At 41.0% G+C, this 23,313-nt stretch overlaps 1 protein-coding gene across 1 annotated transcript in view; it reads left to right on the top strand.

Moving 5' to 3' along the window:
• The first annotated feature begins 228 nt into the window (after nucleotides 1-228).
• The window catches only part of ATP8A2 (ATPase, aminophospholipid transporter, class I, type 8A, member 2), a 310,676-nt gene continuing 287,591 nt past the window's right edge, over nucleotides 229-23,313 (top strand). The window contains exons 1-2 of the mRNA XM_014966066.1: nucleotides 229-350; nucleotides 11,042-11,186. Of these exons, the coding sequence (XP_014821552.1) occupies nucleotides 281-350; nucleotides 11,042-11,186 (215 nt within the window). The 5' untranslated portion in view covers nucleotides 229-280. The remainder of the gene's footprint in view (nucleotides 351-11,041; nucleotides 11,187-23,313) is intronic.

Below are 23,313 nucleotides of genomic sequence, written 5' to 3' on the forward strand. Positions count from 1 at the left end.
CAGGTGGTTGTTTCAAGTGCTGAAATACAGGATGATTCTGAATTCTCCTTTTTTTTTTTTTTTACTGAATTGTATTAGACCCCAGTGAAAGTCACAGCTCTCTTTGTGTAGGGGTATGCACAGGCACCCACTGCACACTTTCCTTCTGTGAATCCAACGCGGAGCAGTTTGAAAGTGCGAAACATATATTTCACAGATTACCATGGGGATCACTGTAATCAGCTTTGAGACCTGCTAATGCTGTAGAGATCTTTGAAGGACTACTGCTGTTTTCATCTCCATGCAGCCAGTGCAAGAAGGAATGGACATCATGTCTCTGGGCCGTCGCTGGAAGAGATGCTTCTCTCTAGGTAACTGTACAATGGGCAGTCACTTGTGTTGTGTCTTACACTGAGGTGTGGGTGGACAGAATTAAGAACAACAGCTTTGGGAATGCTTTAGAGCAAAAGGTCAGTATGTATTTGGTAAATCTTTCTAATCTAGTGTTGGCTAGAAGCCAGTATTACAGGCCTCGGGGCTTTTAGTAGAAGAATACAGATAGTGTTACATCATGGGCATATAAATGGGAAAACATTTCTTTTTCTTGTTTAAATTGTTCTCCTAGAAATCAAGATCAGCTGTGCTTGCAGCTGATATGCTTGGAGCTGTTAGTAAATTGTTATAGGAACAGATGCATTACAGAAATGAAAAAAAGCACTTGTGTGCCAGAATACTAATAGAATTATGATGTGCCAAAGGTATTTTTAGCTTCAACCAATATTAATACAGGGAAACGAGCCTCAAAGGTGGGAGGAGAGAAGGCTGCAACTGCTCTCTTCTAAGGATTAGCTGTGACTGTCAGTGGTGCTAAGGAGATTTCTGATGGCTGTTTTTGAAATATTCCACTAATCACCGAACAGATCCACTGTGCTTGATAGTTACGTCTATGGCCCACAAATAGGATTACTAGTCATGGTTATTCAAGGTGTATCTGACAGAAGTGCTGGAATTCCAGCTTTTTCCTTGAGCAGTGGGACTGAGGAAAGATGCTTATTCTTGTTTGAACTATAATAATCCAGTTTAGCTGTAACTTCTGCTACCTCATGTTCATTTCTTAAAATTGCTTTAGGAATAAAATCTCTGAAATTCCAAGAGCTCCAAAATAATGATGCTGGAAGAAGGGAGTAGAATTGCCATTGTGCATTGTCAAATACAATGGCTTCAGTGTTAAACTAAGTTTTTTTTTTCCTTAGTATAGAGAGATTTCTTGAGCTGAAAACTCAAAAGGAACTTCTTAGTATAGTTGTCTTCATCTCAGAGGCTAGAAGTGCATGCACAATGGACACAGTATGTGTTTTTATGTGTTTGCACAGTGGAATCTGCATTTGTGCTGTTGCCTTGTATGCAAAATGCTTCTAAGATGTTAAATAAGGAGCTCTAAATCCAGTGTCCTCCAAACTGTCTCATGCTGAAGCCTTGTTCAGGGCTTTCTAATGTGTGCAAATATGTTTTGAGCTTGACTGACAGTTGGGAGGCCAAGCTAATCCAGCAGTTTAAAAATAAAATTGTGGAAGGAGCCGAGAAATGTTGATGTGACATCACCAATAGATGAGCAGAAACATAGTTCCCTGAAGTCTCAAAACCCCATAAAGGGAACACTGATGCTTGGTATATCAAGTTCTCACAGAACCAATGCCTCTGTTTCTTCCTTTGAATCTGCCTTGCTGCTGATTCTTATGGGGCTTGTTTAAGCTGGAAAAAAAAGACTAATTTCTTGTAGGATATCTTGGTGCCTTTTATAGTATTTGATAAGTTGTTGGAAACCTGGACCATATGGAAGTCATAAGTAGCTTTCAGAGTTTAATCTCAGTTTGAGAAATGCCACTTGTTTGAACCAGCTTTTAGAAAACCTCTTGCACATCAAGTGTTTGGAATTTGGACTTAAGGGGTTTCAGGTTCAGCTTGGGAGGCTTCTTTGGCTTCCTGGTGCTGCAGTACTTCTTGCCTATTTAAAATTCTGGTGTTGCTGAAGCTGAGTATTCAACTTTGTGTCAGGCTATTAGATCTAATTTATCTGCTGACTGAGATTTATTTTTTTCAGGCCCCAGATGTATCATTGATTTTTCATAAATCAGACACAATATTGTATATCAGAAATAACCTGCTTGAAGTCCAGGTTATGGTGACAAGCTGCTAGCAGATACACAAGTGAGTTTGGAGAACGGCTGAGGAAAGAGTAGGATATGGGTGAAGCTTCTAGAAAAGCCATTTTTGTCCAGTGCTGTATGGGAAGTTAAAAACAACAACAAACCACTTGTTTTTAACTGGTGTCAATTACTAGTGCCCCTAATGATTTTGTAAATTTAGTCTGGATGCTGCATCAAGGGAATGAGTGACTAATTTCTTTTTACTTATCAGTGATACAGGTTCAGCCTTGGAATTTATGGCTATGAAGTTGTGGCTATGAAGTATGAGGCAGAATAAGAATAGATTGTTTGTCTCATGCAGCTTTATTAGCTCGGCATTATCAGCAGAAGCTGCTTGGTTTTGACATTAAGTGAGCAGGTACAAAATGACTGGGGAGACGGAGAACAGCTATTTTAGGCAAAGTGCTATTTCTCTTGTGTGCTCACCAAGGCTGCATACAAGGATTGTTAGAGGAATGGAAACATCAGACCTTTATTTTGCCATTCAAAAAAGCAAATGCATCAAGGAGACCTAAACTCAGACAACAACCAACCTTAGGCACCTTTGCTCTCCCATACCAGAGTTTTCTGCCACCTTGTTATTGCTTGGTATAGTGTGGCTGTCTACTATTCATACAGAGGGAAGTGAATTTTATTGGCTGGACCTGCTTCTTATCCCTTGCTTCAATAAAAGTTCTGGTCTGTCTCTTGAAATACACAGGATTTGCGTGGAATCATGCATCTGAGTCTTCTCTGTACATAGTTTCTGCTAAACTGTATACTCTACTCCTGCAGTAGCATGATTCTGGTTGCTGCTTTTTAGTTCTCTCAAGTCTCTCTAGCATTCTGCTTGGAATCTGTTCTGGTCATCAGTGAGAACACTTAGCTGCTTCATCTAAATGAATTTGGGCATATGCATCAGAAACCATGCTCCAGCTGTCTCTGCTTGTGGCATCCAGATCCATTCACAATGTGATGAGGCTGCGCTTCAAAACAAGCTGTGTTTTGTGCTTTGAACTTCTTGGACTTAAGAGCCTTCTTGTTCATAATTAAAAAGATTATTCAGAAAGACCTTCTTCAGTGTTGTCCAATTTAGCTTAAATCAGGGATACACCCAAGAAAGAAGTGACTTAACTTCACAAGGCTTATACTATTCCTGTTGGGACTTGCATTAACAGGACCAAGAAAACTGAGTTCTTGTCTTCCTCACATTGTAGTCCCAGCAGTTGCTTTTGTGTCCGCTAACACTACAGAGGTGTTTCATGAGTGTGTGCAGTTCTAGTGACCTACTGTGGGCAGGTGTGTGATGCTGTGTATCTATTAACATGATTGATGAATTGCCCATTAACTACTGATCCACCTGTATTATGTGTATTTCTGCATAATATCATCTATCATAGCACTGCAGTTACTGTGTAGTTACCTCCCGCAGTCCTTCTTGGATTGACAAATATATCCAAGCTTTTCTTTTTGGCTTAGCTGAGCTCCTGATTTATAGCGGTGCTTTTTGCACTGATCCCTGAAGTGTGCTGTTGGGTGTTCTTGTCCTGTAGGATTTTAACATTTATATGATCCTCAAGACTGGATTAACATATCTCTTTAAGACTACACCTGCATGTAGCTCTCCAGTCTTCAAAGTAAGCAACTGGTGGCCACTCTCCTGTCTTGTGGTTTTGACTGATTAAGTGTAATTATTACCAAAATTAGTCTTGGAGTAGGTTGACAAGTGACCTCTTTCCAGTACGGCAGCTTCTCTCAAAGAATCTTCTCAAAGAGAGAAGCTTGATACAGCAGCTTCTCTTGCAGAGCAACCCGCTGTCTACTCCTGTAGGCAACTACTCTTGAGTTCTAAGCAACATCTGAAACCCATGACCACTGTCACATTGGCTAAGTTTCATGCCCAGCAATACCCTTCTTAGTCTTGTTAATTTTTATAGGCTGTACACATTGCATAGCTATGAAGAGAAAAAGAGAAGTTACAGACCTGTGTCTGTTTGATTTCCTTTGTAATATCTGGGTTAACTTGATTGATGACAACTTTCTCCTTGCATCTTGGAGTTCAGAAAATAAGCTTTCTTTGCTCAGTCCTCCCTTGTCATGCCTCTGAAGCTTTATTTACTCTTAATATCCTTTTGGGGGCTACTGTCTTCATCTGAGTCTCAGTTTCTTTATTGGTCTGTGTCTAGCACAGAATAAAGTTCCTATCTTAAAATCTGATTTTCTGCTATGCATAAAATAACTTTTGTTCCTTGCTGCGTGCATCTTTAAAATATCTGCTACAAAGGTATGGATGTCTCTTTGTACTCTGACCTGAACAGAGGGGTTATCTGAGAGCTTTAAGACCCCCTGTCCCAAGTTTGACTTGTAATAGGACTGTTCCACAGCAATCTCAAGTTGCTTGACCTGAACACAAAGTCTTTCCACTATAGTTTTAGCTGTTGACAGACATAAATTCAGGTTTACCTTTTAAGAATGAGATCTTGTGGAAGAAATCTAACTTGATATTTGTTTGCTCATTCAGTAGCCTGGTAGTGCTGCTGGAACATGAAACTATTTCACTATAATAAAAAAACCCCAAAACAATTTTAGGCATTTGGAGAATGTACCTACCAGTTACAGTGTTAGAACTGTGGTCACTCCCAGCTTTTCTGCTTTATATTGTCCCTAGCCTGTAAGAAAACCATTACCTTCCCAGGGATTTGCATATAATGCTGCTTGTATGTCTTGCTGTACAAGCTGGTAACTGGAGGGGCTTGATCTGACTGAGTGGCCACCTAATTACTGAAATGCTAATGCAGGCCTTTAACTGTACTAAATTGTTGTCCACTTTGTTAGTGTTGCATGGTGGCAAACCTCCTGTCCTATTAGTGTAAAAGGTCTGTTGAAACGTTCCTAGAGGCTGGAATGAAGGAGATAGAGGAATAGCTCTTGCTTCCAGTGTCACAAGTGTTTCCTTGTGTACTGTGCATACTGTAGCTAGCAACCGTCTAAAAAGTCTAAGAAGACTCTGACTGCTCATGTTAGCAGAACTGACACAATTTCCTTTTTAGGTAACTCTTTTTCCTCTAACCTGATTTGACACTACTAGAGCAGAAGCTCAGTGCTAGTGAACTCCTAGGCTAAAATATACAGTACTTTGCTCCATTTTCCTACTTGCCATTTGTATTCCTGTGGGAATCTTGTTACTATCACGTAGAAAACATTGTTTTTAGTAAATGGCCTTTACAGAAGTTCTGCCTGGCCTAAAGCCCCAAGCCCTTGGGAAAGCTGAGGAAAGGGATGCTCTTCTCTGCTTTACAACTTCCTACTAAAATGGATGGGATTGATTATGGAAACATGAACGAAGTTAATTGAATACCAGACTACTTAACTATCTGCTGAAAGCTTTAAGTTATTGGAAGATACATGTTACTATCATCCATGGTGCTATGTATAGAACATGAAAACAGCTTGAAGTAAAGCAGATCTAAAATAACCGCTTACTAAATATATATTACTTAGCAATAGTTTTTCAGAAAACAGTAGCTGCTTTTCTTGATGCAACTTGCTTTATTCCTAAGCTACAGGGGAAACGTCATCTGGTCCAGGTATACTATGCCATGCTTGTTTCTCCTTTAGCAAATGAAAGAGCTGTTACATCTCTAATAACTTCAAGCAGAGCACCTCTTGCATAATTCCAGAGAGAAGTGAGAGGTGTTTTGCAACTGCAGTATTAACTTGAAGACTGTTACTATTATGAACCCTGGTACTTGCATGCAGATGATCTAAAGATATCTTTCTTTGCAGGACTCGTGTCTACAAAGAAGGAAGCATGTTTAAGATTACTCTTAATAATAGAAGAACTGGAAAATAAAACTTCTACTGTGAATTATTCCAGAACTTCCTTTCTTCCAGCTGGAGTATGTCAGAGCACTTGCTTACACTTGTAGTGTTGAACCCTGTAGATGTTGTCTAAATTCTAGAAGACAAAATCTTACTTCTGTTCATGAATTATTTTTTTTATGTGAACTGGTTATAAGTCAAGGTTAAGGTATTCCAGTCCAGGTGGGAACAAAGCTTTCCTGGAGGACCTGGTAGCTGAGTTCATGCCCTGCATCTCCTGTGAGAGCATGCTGTGCTATGCCTGTTTTGAACTCTTACCTTTATGCACTTTTAGATTCACTCTCAAGTGCATTTCTGTTGAACAGTGAAGGCAGCTAATGAAAGAGTGCAAGAAAAAAAAAAGTATTTTAGGTAAAAACAACTCAGCAAAGCTTCAAAGTCACTGTTTATATCACTTGTTGACAATTCTCAACTACAGAATTTCTCATTTGGTGTCACTTTTGGTACTTGGTTTGTGAAGGTAATCCTGTGAAAAGGATGTTATCCCAAGAAAATGACAGTGAGTCACTGAATCTGGGGTGGCTTGGTAAGAGCAGACTTTGCATTTCAGTGCAGGCAAAAGTCCAAACTTGTCTGCTACCAAGCTAAATATGGGTCTTAACTTCTCATGTTCAGTTTGTTAACTCCTACTTTGAGCCTATGCCTATAACAATAATACTATGTGCTCTCTGAATGGCAAAGTTTGGAGGCTTTTGGTGAGGTTCTTTTTCATTCTGAGGAAAGCTGTCTTTCAAATGTCTCTTAGTTGAAAACTGCCACTTAATACAGTTGGGGGGACACAAACTCTGTAAGGCTACTTAAACTTTGACTTGTGACTGTCTAAGATTAGAATCACAGAGAAGTTGAGGTTAGAAAGGACTTCTGGAGACTGTAGTCCAACTCTGCTCAAGCAAGGTCAGCTGCTTTGGCTCAGTCTGTTGTTCTGCTAGATCCTAGTCCTGCAAACAGTGTGCAGAATCAGTAGGATGATTCTTGGCTGTGACCCTCAGTATTGCTTTGGGTTCTAAACTTGATACAATGAAGCCTGTCTGAATTTCTTCATTACAAACCTGCCTTTCTCATAGCTTGTGGTTCTGTCTTGGTGAGGTGCTTAATTGCTCTATTATCACTTGTTCTTAAAAATGGAACACATGTTAGAGTCATCAAGCACTTCACCAAGATAGACAGAAGTAGTAACTAGCTAGCTAATCTACTTAAGAGAAAAGTACAATTTCAGTAAGAGTTCTCCTGTGACTTCTGACAGTTGGCAAGGATCCCAAGTGACTCATCTTTAAAAACACTACAGAATTCACAACACTTTATTTACTCAATCATAGAGAAGCTATTATTATTACTGATCGGACATTAAGGAGACAGATGTACATGGGAAATGTCATCTTTGCAGGCCCAGTGAAGTAAGAGTATTAAACTATAATTTCTTGCTTTTCAAGTGATAACAAATGCAATGTGAATTTGTCAGGGCATCAAGCCTGGCTTCTTTTAATGATGAGAGAAACCTATGATATTTTTGTCAAGCTTTAATCCCATCTTTTTTTAGAAAATAAACTTGTTAAATAGTGTGAAGTAAGAGCCTTGAAGAAACTAATGGGCTTTATAAAAGGGAGTTTATAACTCATCTGACTCATGGAACTTGTAAAGCACAGTGGGAAACAGTATTAGACACCAGCAGTGAGTATTTCATGCCTCTGAGTTGAAGCCAGATGTATTGGACATTCCTTAAATTCCATAAGGATCTAAGTTCCATAAAAACAGGTAGCAGTCATAGTGTTTTACTGTAATCATGTTGCTTTACTAGCTCTTTATCCCCAAGTTTGTACTGTTGGTTTTTTTTTTTGTCAGGCTCTTTTGTTTACTTTTTGATGTTTTCTGCTCTGCTCAAGTTGACTGAGACTTCTCAAGGTTTCTTTCCTGAAGATGAGTGGAAATAATCATTTAATGACATGTCTTGATTCTGTTCCTGACAACTTTTGGCCAGGACAAAAATTCTGTGTTCTCTTCTCCCTGAAGTGCAAGTTACCAAGCTGAGAGCAGAGTAGGTGGTGACACTAGCATTGGATTTTTGTGACTTTTTTTTTGGTCAGGGGAATAGTGTGAAGAGGCAGAGCTCAGGAGATATAAGCTAAGCCAAACAATGTCTTCAGCAAGTGAAGAGAGCTGCCCTGCTAGCACACCAAACCCATGCTAGGTTATTTTTGTAGAATCAGCTTCCTTTTAACAAGTTGTCTTGACTTCTAAACTTGACACAATGAATTTACATTCATCTGTATAGAGGATGTAAGTGTGAGATGATACAGACTTAAGACTGATGTAGTTAGCTCTGAAGTCAGATGTAGCTAAACATACTGAATGAACAGGCTATGAGGTACAGTGGTCTACTGTTAACGTGCTCCTTGAAGCATGAATAGTTTTATCCAAAATAAATTGCATGGCAGTGTTGCAAGTCCTTGGGTGAGTAACAGAAGATGCAGTTCTTGTGGAAGAAAAACCTTCCCGGAGTGAAAATTTGGTCTACCCTAAAATGAAGTCAATGGGACTGATTCCTTTGGATACAGGTAAGTAGACACTGCTGAATAAGAGCTGCTCACACCAGTTTAAAATTCCACCATTGGTGGAGTTGGTCAAAGCTGTGCTGTTTTTATCCATATCCATCAAACAAGGAGCAGAGATGAAGTGACTTTCAGGTGGCTGAAGTGAAGGTCTGCAAGTGTTGAGGTTGTCTTGAGGGGGATGCCTTCTGAAGGTGGTATAGCCTCTGGGACTTCCACCCACCAGGAGCCCCTCATAAGATCAGGGCTCCTTAACCTTTCTAAATGTGGGGAAGGAAAACATCCACAGCCAGTAGCCAGAGGTCACTGTCTGCAGGCTTCTGACTCTGATCTGCTTAGTAATATGGGAGGAAGGTGCAAGGCATTCCTGATGGGCAGGATTACTGGATAATCTTCCAAAATGAGGCTTATTCCACTAAGAGTTGAGACAGCTGACTTGAGCCACTTTCAAAAATTAAAACCTTCTTAGCACAGATGTTTCTACACTCACAAGCCTGCTTGGAAAATATTTCAGTGCCTCTGGAAAAAAAAATAAGGCAAATGCTATTGTCCTTGCGGCATCTTGGAGCAAGCAGTCAAGAGCATAGTGCAGTAAGTAAACCTAAATACTTCAGAACTTTATTAGCTGTATCAACTCAGTTAATCCTTCAAGTTGTGGGACGGCTTCATGATACTTGGCAGGGAAGACTTCAAGCACCAGAGTGTTGTGAAAAAGTGAAACAAATAAGGTCTCTGGGGAAAAAAAAACCCTCCAATTTTTACAGCTTTGTTCTAGAATAATTGCACTTCTGTTCTGGAGCTTGACTAGGAAAACAGATGAAAGCTGCTTCCTTGCACTTAATGCTCTTAAAAGTACTGCTGTTTGATCTCCTTTGCAGTTACACAACATGAAATCAATGAGAAAGAACAGTAAGTATCCAGTTGTGCTCTTAGCTTTGTTTTTCTGAAGGGGAAAATACCTACTCACAAGGTTGAGTAGTCCTCTCTGTTGTGGCAAGTTTCTTCAGGCTGAGTAACCTAATACAGTATTGTAATGGCATAGTCTTGCATAATGTATAGTCTTACATATTTTGCTTCCTAAATTTATATCCTTTTTCACAAAGTAAATACTAGCAAGCTGGCGTATTTTTGCTGTCTAAATTAGTGTCAACTGAAATGAAAGAAAATCAATTTATTAGCCCTACACTTGCAAGTTCAGCTTAATGCCTCCAAAGTATGAATTTACAATGTGAAACACTTGCATTGGGGAAAGATGCTGCCGTTGAAAGTGTTTTAGTTTAATTATGTTAGTTTTATTGGCCAGCTACTAGCATTGCAAAGTTGGGTTGTGTTTTTTTTGGGTACTGGGTCTGTAAGATGAATGGGTAATGTTGCCCTCCAGTGGCTAACGTCTAGAGGATTCAGAGCCTGGTTGCACTGACAATAAAGAACCAATCATTCAGGAAGTCTGGGATTTAAGAGGAGGATGTTAACGTAGATCTATAGTCTTTTTTTTTAAAAAAAACAAGTACTGGTAATGTGTGAGAACTGAAGTGTGCAGTACAGTAAGGTTGTATTAGGACTGAAGCTTTTCCCTCAAGCTGTAGTTAAGAAGAACATAATTTCAGAGGCTTTCCTCTGTTCACTGATAATTGTCTTTTTTTCTTTTTCCATTGTCTAATGAGATTGCAGTTTGTTGCAGTGTAATCTTAACGCTGCACAGAAATTGGAAATAGCGGCTGCATTTGGCTTTACAGTAGTTGCTTCTCAATGTTATCTTTGAGTGGGCTTTTCAAATAACTGTAAAATAGCACTTTTACTAGATTCTTATGGAACAAGTTGTCTTACTCTCATCTAGAGCCACCTGTGCCAGCTTGTAAATCCATGGGTTATTTCATAAACTGATAATTCTTATCTGTTACACTTACAGCTGAAGTAATGTATAGTGTCACCATGGCTCAGGGTGGAAAAGGAAGGTGATAAATCTGTTCCCAGCCACTCTGGTCCCGTTCCCAGGTTTGCCAGGGAAATGGCTCCTTTCCCTCACATTTTGGCTTTCTCTTAGGGCAAAGCCAGGCGGTGCGGGCAGGGGTGTAAGGGGCCGTGCCCGCGGGGACCTGCCCGAGGCCGGGCGGGGATGCGGGCCCGGTTGGCCCCACGCAGCCGGAGGCACCGGGAGCCCCGCGGCGGTTGCGGGCCGTTACTGCCGCCGCCTGCCCGCACTGCCCCTGCCCGCCCGGGCTGTCCCGCACCGGAGCGCTCGGAGGCGGGGGGGTGCCGGCCCCTCGGTGCCCGCCGGTTCCTGGCGGGGGCCGTTCCCGTCCAGCCGCCGCTCGCCGCCCGCCCCCGGCCCTTCCCTTCCCCGCGGCCCGGCCCCGCCGGGAGCTGCCGCGGCCCCGGGAGCTGCGGGGCCGGCTCCGGCGGGAGCAGCCCCTCGCTGATCGCATCCCCTCTGCGCTCTCCCCGCAGGACCGGTCTGTTCCCCCTCGGGCTATAAGAAGGCGGATGATGAGATGTCCGGAGCCACGTCCTCGGCGGATCTGGACGAGGCACCAGCCCGCACCATTTACTTGAACCAGCCCCAGCAGAGCAAGTTCCGCGACAACTGGGTCAGGTACGGAGCCATCCCCGCTTCTCCCCTTCCCCGCGGCAGCCTGCGCACCCCGCGGGTCCCTCTGGTCCCTCTCCCCGCCTCCTGTCCCTGCCCAGACCCGGTTCCAACACAGCGGGCTCCTGTCGAGGCAGCGGGGTTCGTGGCCCAGAGTGGGTGCCAGGGGCTGGATGGCAACAAGGAGGGTCCAGCAGCAGCAAGGGCTGAGCTTCTTGTATCAACAGCAGTGAGAGCTGGGAGCTCGTGGAGCTGCACGGGTGAGATGCTTAAAAAGGTCTTCACTTGCCGCTCTCGTAGGACCACTGAATTTTGGAATAATAGGTCCTAATCCAGTATTCTTGGAGACATAAGGATTAACCTGGCAAAAGCTTTTGTGGGATTTGGGTAGAACTGGCTATGTGAACATTTTCTTGAAAAGCAGCAGCATCCAGTTGTAAGAATAACTGGACTAAATAGGAGGAAGGCAAAAAAAATATAGGAAGGAAGAAGAGAAAAAGTAAGTCTAATAGTACAGAAGTAACTATGGAGTTCGCAAACTTACATCCTTATACATTCAAGACTATGGTCCACTTCTCTTCTTTAATTGAAGACCAAAGGGAGTTCTCATAGAATCATAGAACAATTAGAGTTGGGAGGGACCCTGAAGATCATAGAGTTCCAACCACCTTCCCATGGGCAGGGACACCTCCCTCTAGACCAGGTTGCTCAAAGCCTTTTTCTTTGTCATTTGGAGCCTTTTGTTGCAAGCATGTGTGTTCAAGACTTCTGTTGGTATCATTAATGCCATTGTTGCAGTTCAGAAACACAACTGATGTGCACTGAAACATGGAATATAAGGATGCATAACAGAAGCAAGTTGTGGCGGTGCCTGCCATGCTTGCCCTGCATTAGCTAGGTGAACAGATGGCTCCTGTCATGAATGAGGAGGAGCATTATTTAGCCGGCTTCTGTCTGTTAATGCAGATGTTTGGGTTATTGTTCAAAGAATGGTTTACACAATGAGTGCCTTTGTGAAAAGAAAGGAAGTGTATATCCTGCTGAAATGATGATTTCTATTAGCTGGTTTATTGTGTGTATTACCAAGGGCAATTTTAAGAATATCCTCTGGAAGGATGCTGGTGTTCTGGGTAGTGCAGCAACTTATACAGGATTTTTTCCTCAACTTTGACTTATTATATATTTGTGTAGGAAAGCCTGTGGTTTAGGAGTAGTTAAAGTGACAGATTTGCTTCGTGTCTTGCTTTTTGTTATGTGGGCAGCAACATTGAATGTTTTCTCACTTTATTTTTATTTTTCCTTGACTAATTATGAGCTGAGTTCGACCGTTTTCTGTGGATAGACTACTTGTGCTTTTTCTGCTTTACAGAAAGAAAAGCAGGGAATGGAGGGTTGGCAGAACCTCCAGTTTAGGTGTTCCTTAAGGGTTTCGGTTCTGATCTGGCTTAATCTTATGAAAAAGTTGTGTGTGACTCAGTGACCAAGAACTTTTCCTGATAGCCCTACTGGCAACACCTGAGCAAGCTGTTGTGTCCAAGTTGTTGTCTGGAAGCCATTTCCTGATAACTGTAAGCTTTTTGCAGCTTTACCTCCTGACAAAGGCAGCTTGAGTCATAAGGAATTCTGGTGTGGGAGGGACAGGACAAAAAGCAGGTAGGGTGGTGGGAGAGGTGTTTGTATCACCTGATGAGGAATATTAGCTCCTTAGTGTTGTTTGGAAATTACATTCACTTTTTAATAACTTGCTCCTGCACGGTAAGAAAGCTTTGATACCTTTTGACTTTTAAAAGGGTGACAGGCTTTGGATGCGAGTTCTCCATCCTCTGGATTAGCTTTCTTCCCTAAGTCTAGTGGGAATGAAGGCAAAGGTGATTTGGGCTTGTAATATCTGAGTAACGGTGCCTTGTGTGGAGTATGAGTGGTGACTTATTTCATGGATTCATGGACTCCACACAAGGCACCGTTACTCAGATATTACAAGCCCAATTTCCTCACTTGCGTACGTATATTAGAGTTGCTCTTGAGGAACTGCAAATCTGCATTGTCCTTGGACTTTCTTGCCGTGTCCAGCTTCTGGATTTCTCAGTACTATTGGATCTGAAGGCTTTCTGTCTCCGTAGGAAGCATCGGTGTACCACAGCACAAGGCACTGTGTAAACAGATAAGCACCTGTACGTAAATGCTTATGGAAATTCAACTGAAGGGGGTAATAAAACAACTTGTTGTAAAACATGTGACTTCCGACTGTCACTTTTTTGGTAATCATCGAGGATCCTCCGAACAGCAATGGCAATTTGTGGATGTTCATAGGAAGCTTTCTGAATTAAGGGGTAGGGTGGAATAGCTTGCTCAAAACTAGATGAAGTGCAGCAAGAAATGGTAGTGCAGAGGGTGGGGGAAGGTAGGTCAGTAGTATGGATTTTTGTTGAAGATATTCTAAGCATCTTGAGCTCTTTAACAGTGCCTCTCTCCCCAAAAGAGTTAGAAGTGACTTCCTAGATTCGTTTCTGTGTGGGAGCAAAAGGAAAAAGTACCAACGTTTTTAAATTTTGGACAAGATAAGAGAAATTCCCTAATAGCACTTCTACATAGTATATAGTGCCATTGCAAAAGCTACTGGATGACAAGATGGGGTGAGGCATTTATACTTCCCAAAGTCTTAAAGTGTGAGGATGTAGAAGGAAGAACTGTTCTCTGATTTTTGTAGTTTGTTTTTTTTTCTTTTTTTCCTTAAACTTTCTGGTGTAAATAAGTGAGATTATGAGAACATGTAGAGCAGCAAGGGCTGAGGTTTTTTTTCGGCCTTTCAAACTTTGTCACAAATTACGTCAAAATCTAGTGCTGTAAAGCTGTGTGGTGTTGGCTGGATTTAGCTTGGCCCCTTTACATGTGTATATATATATGGCTGTCACTGTTCTTTATTACATTGCTGTAGCAGTGATTCCTTCTGTAGGAACATAACAGCTTCTAATGCAGGTAGAAGAGATTTCATCCTTGCTGTGTTAAGTTTTAAAAACTTTCTGTGTGTGTATCTCCTCAGACTTCCTAATAACAGGTACATGGTGCTCCATTTTCAGCTGAAACATCTTAGAAGCTTTAAAAAAAAACTATTTTGTCCAACACAGCTGTAGCTTTTATGAAAGCTAAGTAGTACCTGTTTTGATTTGTTTGGTGTACATAAATTAAATATTTATCTGTTTATTAATAGGAACATTTCTGTATTTAATACTAAACTTTGGTAAGAAATCTGTTTCGAAAACTTCCAGCTGCTGTGTACACAGCTTTGTGTCACTTAAAGGCAGTAATTAAATCTATTCTCAGGCACTCTGTGTTTGGGGATTGAAGTCAACTAACAGCCTTCATAAACCTAAGATAGCTCTGGCTACAGACAGTGTGAGATAGTAACCAGCCTTCTGTGGAAACACCAGACAGCTTTTTCACCCTTCTTTCCAATGAGCTGTGGAAAAAGGCTTTCCTTGCACTTCTTTAAAATACTGGGTTTTCCTTCTAATTCAGGCATGAAACACAAAATGGTATTGGATCGTTAATGTTTTCAGCCTCTAACTCTTCTGCTACTGGCTTGAATCAGTGTGAGCAATTATAATAGTTTGTACACTCACTATGTAGATGATCAGCACAGTTTGAAATTAAGTGTTTAGCAGGCGTGCCAGCCTGGCTGGTGGTTTTGACTTGAAATGTTGGATTTCAGTTTTTTTTTTTTACTATGTAAGTTTCTCTGATTGCTTAAATTACTAAGTTAGATTTATAATGTGGTTACCTGAATGGTGGGGGAGGTGACTCAGAGTCTTTGCCTTACAGTTTGAACTGAAATTTGCCTATTGCCTTGTAAAAACACAGGAATATGGATGGGATATGATAGGGGTTTGAATGTAGTGTCAGTACTTCTGAGCTAATCAAACTAATGGCATGAACCATTTTCCTAATATATACTCAGTGGCAGGTGAAGAGTGGTTTATTTTGCTTAAAGTGAGAATGTGCTACAGATCTGGCTTTCATGTAAATACAGTTCCTTGATGTTGTTTTTTTAATACAGGAATTGAGTCAGTGGCTTCTACTGCATGTGTAACACTACTGAAAAATTCTTCTAACGTATGTAGTAAATATCACTTGTTAAGTGATTTGAGGCTCTCAGTTATTGCATATCTGTTAATGTTGATGCAAATGTAGTTGGAACTTCTGGTTTCTTGATCCAGGAAGCACAAAAGTGCTGAAATAACGTTGAAGGACATTTGCAATTGTCTCCAAATTTTCCTCATGTGTTGCTGTCGCTCTATGCTATGTAATATTCTTATATTCAAAGCATGTCAATGCATCCTGGTGCAAGTCTGATTTATTTCTGAATCGGGACTCCCAAGTTCAACCTCAGTATGTGGCTTGAGGAGGAGGATGGGGCAGAGCAGCAGCCAAGAAGGGAAAAATTCTACTTCTGTGCTCTTCAACAAGAATTCTGGATTCAAGATTTATTAAAACTTTCTCATCAGAACAGAATTTGGTGGCCTGATCTAATAGGGAGATCCCAAAAGATGCATTCCAATATCCAGAAAATTCTGCATTAAAAGACTTGCCTTTCATACAGGTAAAAGCTAAATTGTGTTAAAAGAGATAATGAGCAAGAAGCCTTTGGTTTCCACTTCTAATCTGTACAGGGTCTTAAAACTCGAGCAAACTGAGAAGGAATTTCTTGTTTAAGGCAGAAGCACCACCACTAGGAATTTAGCAGTGAAGACTGGAACGAGGTTTCTAGTTGCACCACAAGTCCTGTGTTAAACAGGCTGCTGTGTATCTGTAATCCCAGAGTGTCCCATGAACGCCTGCAGGATGCTTGCTGGTGACAAGGGTGTAGGTGCAGTCTGGATTCTTCTTGAATTTCAGCTGTATGTTGCAAATGAAAGCAAAGTGCATTGCGTTCTTGATGTGTAAATAGGTACAGTAGAAGCCACTTGTGATTTAGAACAGTTGGTGCTTTTTTTGAATGGGTGAGAAGGTTCTCACTGATGCTTAGTGAGCCCCTGCTGCTGAAATATGAGTTGCTGGTATCAATAGCTAATTAGTATTGACCCTTGTAACATGATGTCGTGGCTTGGGCTGGGATGGAGTTGACTTTCTTGCTGGCAGCTAGTGTAGCACTGTTTTTTTGGATTTGGGATGAGAATGGTGTTAACACACTGATGTTTTTGGTTGTTGCTGAGCTCTTGAGGCCTTTTCTGCTCCTCGCACCATCCCAACAGAGTGGGCTGGGGTGCACAAGAAGCTGGGAGAGACACAGCCAGGACAGCTGACCCCAACTGACCAAAGGGACATTCTGTACCATGTGACACTATGCTCAGTATATAAAACTGGGGAAGGAAGAGGAAGTGGGGGATGTGTGGAGTGACGGTGCTTGTCTTTGCAAGTAGCTGTTACACACGATGAAGCCCTGCTTTCCTGGGGATGGCTGAGCACCTGCCTGTCGATGGGAAGCAGTGAATTAATTCCTCATTTTGCTTTGTTTATGTGTGTGGCTCTTGCTTTACCTGTTAAACTGTCTTTATCTCAACCCATGAGTCTTCCTTATTTTTCCCATTCTTCACCTCATCCCATTGGGGAGAGACAAAAGGGAGTGAGCAGCTGCATGGTCCTAGTTGTCAGCTGGTGTTCACTGTGATCTGCTGCTGAAAATGTGAATAGTAGTCTACATGCAAGTGCATTTCTCTGCTCTTATGCTGTAGACCAGCATTCCTTTTGCACTAAGATGTACCTTTTTTCTTTAGGTAGACTTGTGTTCTGTTCTGTTCCTAGTGGAGTTCAGATGTGGTGGCTGTTTATGATAGTGTTTGTATTATGTTTAGAAATTTCTTCTGTTGTCATGCAAACAGATCACTTGCCCGACTGCAGAAAAGCATTTTGGAATTCAAGGGGATGTATTATATTCTGAATGGTACAAACAATCACGTGTTAAACTAATCCTCTGCTAACTCTTTTCAGTTCTAGGTAGATCCTGTTCTTAATTGCAAAAAAATACTCAATGTTACATATTTCTTGTAAAACAGCAAATAATTTTCCTGCAATGCAGGAAATAGTTGTTGATAGTGTTGCTGACAGTGTAATCTATCACAATGACAGTGGCTTGGGTACAGCTACAGAAGGATTGTTTTAGCCATTAAAACTCACAGAAGTAACAGGTATTGTATGCCTGGTGTTGATGTTGTGTTTCCAGATTTTGCCAATGTATTTGAAGCTGCTGCATCTTTGGTCTTAGTGGGCTACTCCTTGGGCCAGAGCACCTGGACAGCTTAACTGTGTAATTTTGCCTAGATGAAATGTATGGATGAAAAAAGAGCAGATGTGAGAGTTCTAGTGCCCTTCTACCTGCTGCATGCTGAGCTCTCAGGCACACTGAAATTGTTGTAGTTTGTGGGTTGTTTTTTTTAGCATCATGATGGATTTCATACATCATCAGTAGCAACACAGCAGGGGAATTAAACTGGTCTTTTTCTTCTTTTTAGGTGAAGTTACTGTTTAAGAGACTTTCAGACACCAGAGCCAAATCTTAAATGGAATCTGACTTCATGCAAACAAAGCTGCTTTCCCACATATTTGTTAAATAAATATTGGTCTCTATTCAGCGGTGTATATTCCCTTGTGACTCCGCATTTCTACTTGTTCTTCCACTGTCGATCTCTGTTCAGAGAAATATGTGAACAGGAATAGACTAAATTATTTTGATTCTTTGTGTAGTTTGAGTGAGGGTGGAGTCAGAGCAGGTGTCATTCAGGACTCGGAGGTGGCATGTACACTAAATCACACTACCTGAAGTATCTTGCTGTTTACAATTGTGTGTATAGCCTTCTGCTCAGTGCTACAGACCTCACTGTCTGCTGGTGGACTGTAGAAAAGGGTAGAAGAGTAAGAAATTATCTTAAATTGACCCCAGTAGAGCTTAAGAACTATAATAGTGCCTCTCCATATAGTTTGTGGACTGTGCAGATGTTTGCTCAATTTTGAGAGAAATGTAAGCATTCATTTTCCCTAACACCCCCCTGCTTGTTACTAGAAAACAGTAGCTGCTTAAGTTGTGGTGACACTTGGAATTAAATAATGACTTAAAACTCAAGTTAGCACCCTGGCTTTTAGACAGCTAAGTAACTTCCGTGCCTTGTTTAGATACAGCATTGATATGAAGATGACTTTAAAAAGTATATTTACTGTGAAGCCTATTTTGGGTTTGCACAGTAACTAAATGTGGTACTAAGCTTTCTTTATTTGACCGTAGTATTTCTAGGTTAACTGTTCCAGTCAGCTCTTTTCTATTAAGTTGTTCTTGCCAGCAGGGCTACTGAAAAGCAAGGGCATATTTCTATAGTGATGACCTGACAATATCAGAGCGTGCTGAAACAATATCATGCCTACAGAGCTTTTAGTGCTGTTTCTAAACAGGCTTTGTCTAATGTATTTGTTACTGAAAAATAGCCAGGAGTCTGTTCCCCTTTCTGTAGGGATTGCATGAATAGAGAACAAATGGGAAGGCGCTTTCTGTTTGCATGCATTAGGAAAAGGCTCCAGGGTACAGCATTTGGAAGCAAAAATGCTATCGCTTTATTAAATGTGACCGTGGTCTTGTTTTTAGGTTAAACTGAGTGTAAGCAGTCATGCTAATGCCTGCTCCGTATTAAGACTCCCATGAACACTACTGTGGGAGGCCTTTCTAGTGGAAGTAATACTTGCTTTGGCAATAGCGATTACATGATTTTTTTGTAGTCTTTCCCTGCCTACGTATCGCAGAAGTCTTGCTGATACTGGGGTAATTTGGGACAAGATACTGTAGATTAGGAATTCTGAAAAATCATCACACAGGAGCTGATCTTGCTGAACTGGAGAGTAATAAGATTGTCATGCTTCAGTGGACAACGGTTCGTAATGTATTTTCATGTATTTCTGGCTTAACAATAGTCTATACAAAGATAACTAAAACGAAGCACTCCAAGATAATCTTGTTGCTGATGCAGCTTCTGAGGAAGTGCAGATAGCTCATCCAAGCTGGGTATATCAGCCTGAATGTCTTGCTCCTGAAGTGGAACCTGTGCATTAGGGTAGATAAAACTACTTGTCAGCAGAAGCAATGATAATCAATGAATACTGCACTTACCACCCTGCCTTTTTATTAGGCTTTGGTGTGGGACGCAACACTAATGGTGTATATTACTATAAAATAATGATATAAGAATATATTTGAGATGTCTGTGCTAATTTAGATTTTCCCTTGTGTAAAACACTGTTAAACTTAAGTGATTGGTTGTCTAGCTGACAGCTTGTCTGCTTATTTTTTTTTTTTAATTTGGTTGTATGTGAGATCTTAAGTTCAACTAGAAACAAACTCTTCTTCAGAAGAGCTTTGGTGTCTTATAGCAGACCCAAACCATTCTGGTGGAACTTGGCATGCAGGGGAGTTTGTGGGCTGGCTTGCTATGTCCTGACTCTTAAACCTGTATGAAACAACCTTTTTCTCCCCAAACCACGTGATTGGAGAAAACAGGGCTCAGAGATGCTAAGATGTCATCAGTTCCTCCTGTTATTCTCCTCCTTTGTAACAAGTATTCTGAACTAGTCTTCCTTCAGTTCCTTCTGGTAGGAGTCCATCCTGTCAAGGAAGGAAGCCTTGCACTAAGGGAGATGAGGGGAAGTGGTGAGGTCCTTGGGATGCAAACTGTCCCACTGGTAAGAGTTTCACTAGGTACTGGGCACTGCAATTTGAAGCAACTATAAATGTTTTCTGTACACTGCTGAAGTTCAGATAGATTAATACATTTGGATACTCCCAATTGGTTTCGCAGTCTGTGTGGATAATTTAGGACAACAGATTTGTTGCTCTTACTTGCTTGGGACAATCTTTTGGGATTTGATATTTCAGTGGCTAGGCAGAATAATGTCCCTTATAATTATGACCTGTTATGTCTTCTGATAATATAGGAACTTTTATGGGCAAGATGTAATTGTAACTGTAGGGAAGCTGTAGGGGAGTGCAGGAAAAGGTGGAATCAAAACAGGCACTTGGACTGTGGACAGTGATTGCTCCAGAGCTGGATGACAGATTTCTAACATGGTGGCTCTTGGTTCTTTGCCTTGCTCTGGTTAGACATTTCAGCTTTAAACAGTAATATCTTGTGGGATTCAAGTCATGTACTTCTTACCATGCAAGAGCAGGTCTTTTTGCACTCTATTCTGCCCAGAGCTCAGAGTCTGTCTCAAACTGTGAAGTATTTAAGCATTGCATGCCTTTTTCTTAGCTGATGGAAGCAGACAGGCTGTGTACAAACCAGTGAAGCCTTTGCTGGCTGAAGTCTTCCTCTGCAGGAACTGTAGTCTCAAGGATTCATCTGTCAGCAAAGCTCTTTGGTGAGATTGACTCCACTGGATCAGGCAGAAACTGCTGCCTGGTAGAATAAACCAACATGGGTTGTTTAGGACCTGGTCTGCAGTCAACCAATAATCATTGCATAGGCATATAAGTAATTGATCCTTATAAGCCTTCATGATGTGTTCCTTTGGGAATCAGTAATCAGTTGATTTTTGTGTCTCTGTAGCAAGTTTCATGATCAAAATAGACCATCTTCCATATGTTGCAAGGAGGTAGATGATCTTTCAGCATCATAAACATGCAACTGCTCAAAAGGTTGTTCATGACACATGTATTTGTAACAACCTAGCTAGTATTCTGCATGGCAGCATTGTTTGTTGGTGAGATGTTCCTATGAATGAGCTTTCTCTGTACCCAGTGTAATAATTGCCTGTTGTTTTTTGTGTTTATGTAGTTATGTATCACTTGGAATACGTTAAGCTTGCTGCTGTGCCTTCCACAACAATGGTGACTGTCTGGAAGTAGCTTGTATTCTTACTGCTTCTGTACTTGAAAGCTACGGCAGGACCTCTGAAGATGATGTCAATCTTGCCATTGAAAGTGTCACGGGCCTGCAGGACCTTAGCATGCATTGAAGACAAAAGTTCCAATGAAGACAATATTTGAGCCCTAAATTCAAGCAGATAATCTTGGGGTTTTTATTTTTTTCTTCCCTCTCAGTTACAGGGCATCTGATCTTTTGTACATGTTAGTGGAAACAAAGCCTCCTCGGTGAGAGAAGAGTTCAAGTCCTTAATGTTCACTTTAATTACCCAGCCCCTCTGTTGTGGTTCAGATGTCTGTGCCTGGCTTTCTTACTAATTGTCCCTGCGATTGATGTGTGTTAAAAGCAAGAACATCAAGCAACATTCATTCTTTACCTCTGAGATTTGAGAGTGTTTGAAGTATGTGAACTGTGGAATGGATAGCTGCGGGTAAATGCTGCCCAGGAAAGGACAGTTTGTTGTACTTGTCACCCCTGGAAATGAGACCACATGTCTCAAAGATTTCTTTATCATGCTAAGCCTGAAAGTGAAGTTCATCTCAGAGTTGTCCATCTAAATTCTCAAGGAAAGGAGTTGGAAGTGCTTTAGACAGCTGACAGGGAAAACAGAGCTGTATTCAGCTGCATGTTGCCATCACACTTCTTAAGGAAGTAACCTCTCTGTCTCTACTATTGGCAGCCTTTGCCTCTTTTAGTAAAACTGAAAAAGTTTTGAGTAAACAGGGAAAATGGCAACTATAGGAGTTAGGTAAAATTTTCACATTAATAAATGGAGGAACTATACTGGAAAACTCCTACTGAGTTGCTCAGTGCGGTGTTTGCTGCTTTTCATTGGAGTGTTATACAAAATAATTAATCAATCCTTGGTACTTCAGTAGCAGGGTAGTGAGTTAAGGTATGTGAATGACACTGACTTTTTTCAAATTATACAGTGATTGCTTTTAGGGGAACCTCTGCGCTGCCCTAGAGGGAGTGGGGCCAGACTCTCAGTGGGGCTGGTGTGTCTCCCAGCTCACTTAACAGGGTTTGGTAGTGTTCCTCCTGACTTACACACTGGTGTGTAACTTGAAATGAATGAAGTTGCAGTTATAGAGGAGACATCTCTTTGAATATTTGCACACCTGTTTAAACATCGGACTTGTGTAATTAAGCAAGGTTTGCACAGTTAACCGCTGTTCCTTTAGAGAAAAAAAACGGTTTGTTGTTTGGCTTCCTGCACGTGCTTCCTTCCTCCCCCTGCCACAACCTGTTGTGTGAGCTGCCAGCCCGGTGTTCTTGGAATTCACTACCAGGCACTTTGAAGATAAGATGGCTCTGATTTGGGCTGGTCAGAGGGCTAACTTTTGCAGGTATTCATCTTTAGTGACTAAAACTGCTATTAATGAGCTGACTGAGTTTTCTACTTGTTCACCTGTAGACTTTTAAATTTAGAGTATTGATTATCCTGCAGTCACCTACAATACATCTATTTGTTGGGAGGGAGCACAAAGCTTATTTTTGGCTTATAATTATTGTATTTGTCCTTTAGAGAACTGTTCTTCAGAGACTAATTAAATACTCCTGCCCAGTTTACAGTATGAGTTAGCTTTTCGTAAGATGCTTTCTTTTTTGACTAAAAACATGCACCTTCTTTTTATACAAACGCAATTACTGTTCTGGGTCTGCATGGTAGCAGCTGAATATGCCCCTTTCTAATTAGAATGGTACCTATTTTCTGTAGGCATCTGTCATGTTACTTAAGCAATGGATGGAGTGACTCAATATGTATAGAGCTCATTCAAAAGAGCCTTGTGTTGGCATTAACACAATCATTACAGTAAGAATGTTGTTTGCACCAGTTAGCTGTAAAGTTGGTAAATAGTAGAATGTTGTTTAATAAATGTTTCAACTTGATTGACAAATTCTTGCTCTAATATAATCATATGTCCTGGTTTGGGGTGAAGCAGGGCCAGCTTTCTGCAGTGAGAGAGGCTTTTGCTTATACTTGTTGCCACTACATCATAGCAATGTGGTATCCAAAGGGAATAGTATTTTGATATAAAAATTTGCCAGCTCTTGATTTCCAATTAGTATTACTGAGGGAATTCACTTGTAGGGTATGTCTAAACTATTAACTTGATTAACCCATATTTTTAAAATCACAAGGTACTTCTGAGACAAGTATATTTAATTATGTTCTGTATTACAGGAAGGTTATTACATATGGGACCAAGCAAATGTGGCTTAAAACAAAA

Source organism: Calidris pugnax, unplaced genomic scaffold (assembly GCF_001431845.1).
Source record: "Calidris pugnax isolate Ruff unplaced genomic scaffold, ASM143184v1 scaffold20, whole genome shotgun sequence".
Taxonomy (NCBI): domain Eukaryota; kingdom Metazoa; phylum Chordata; class Aves; order Charadriiformes; family Scolopacidae; genus Calidris; species Calidris pugnax.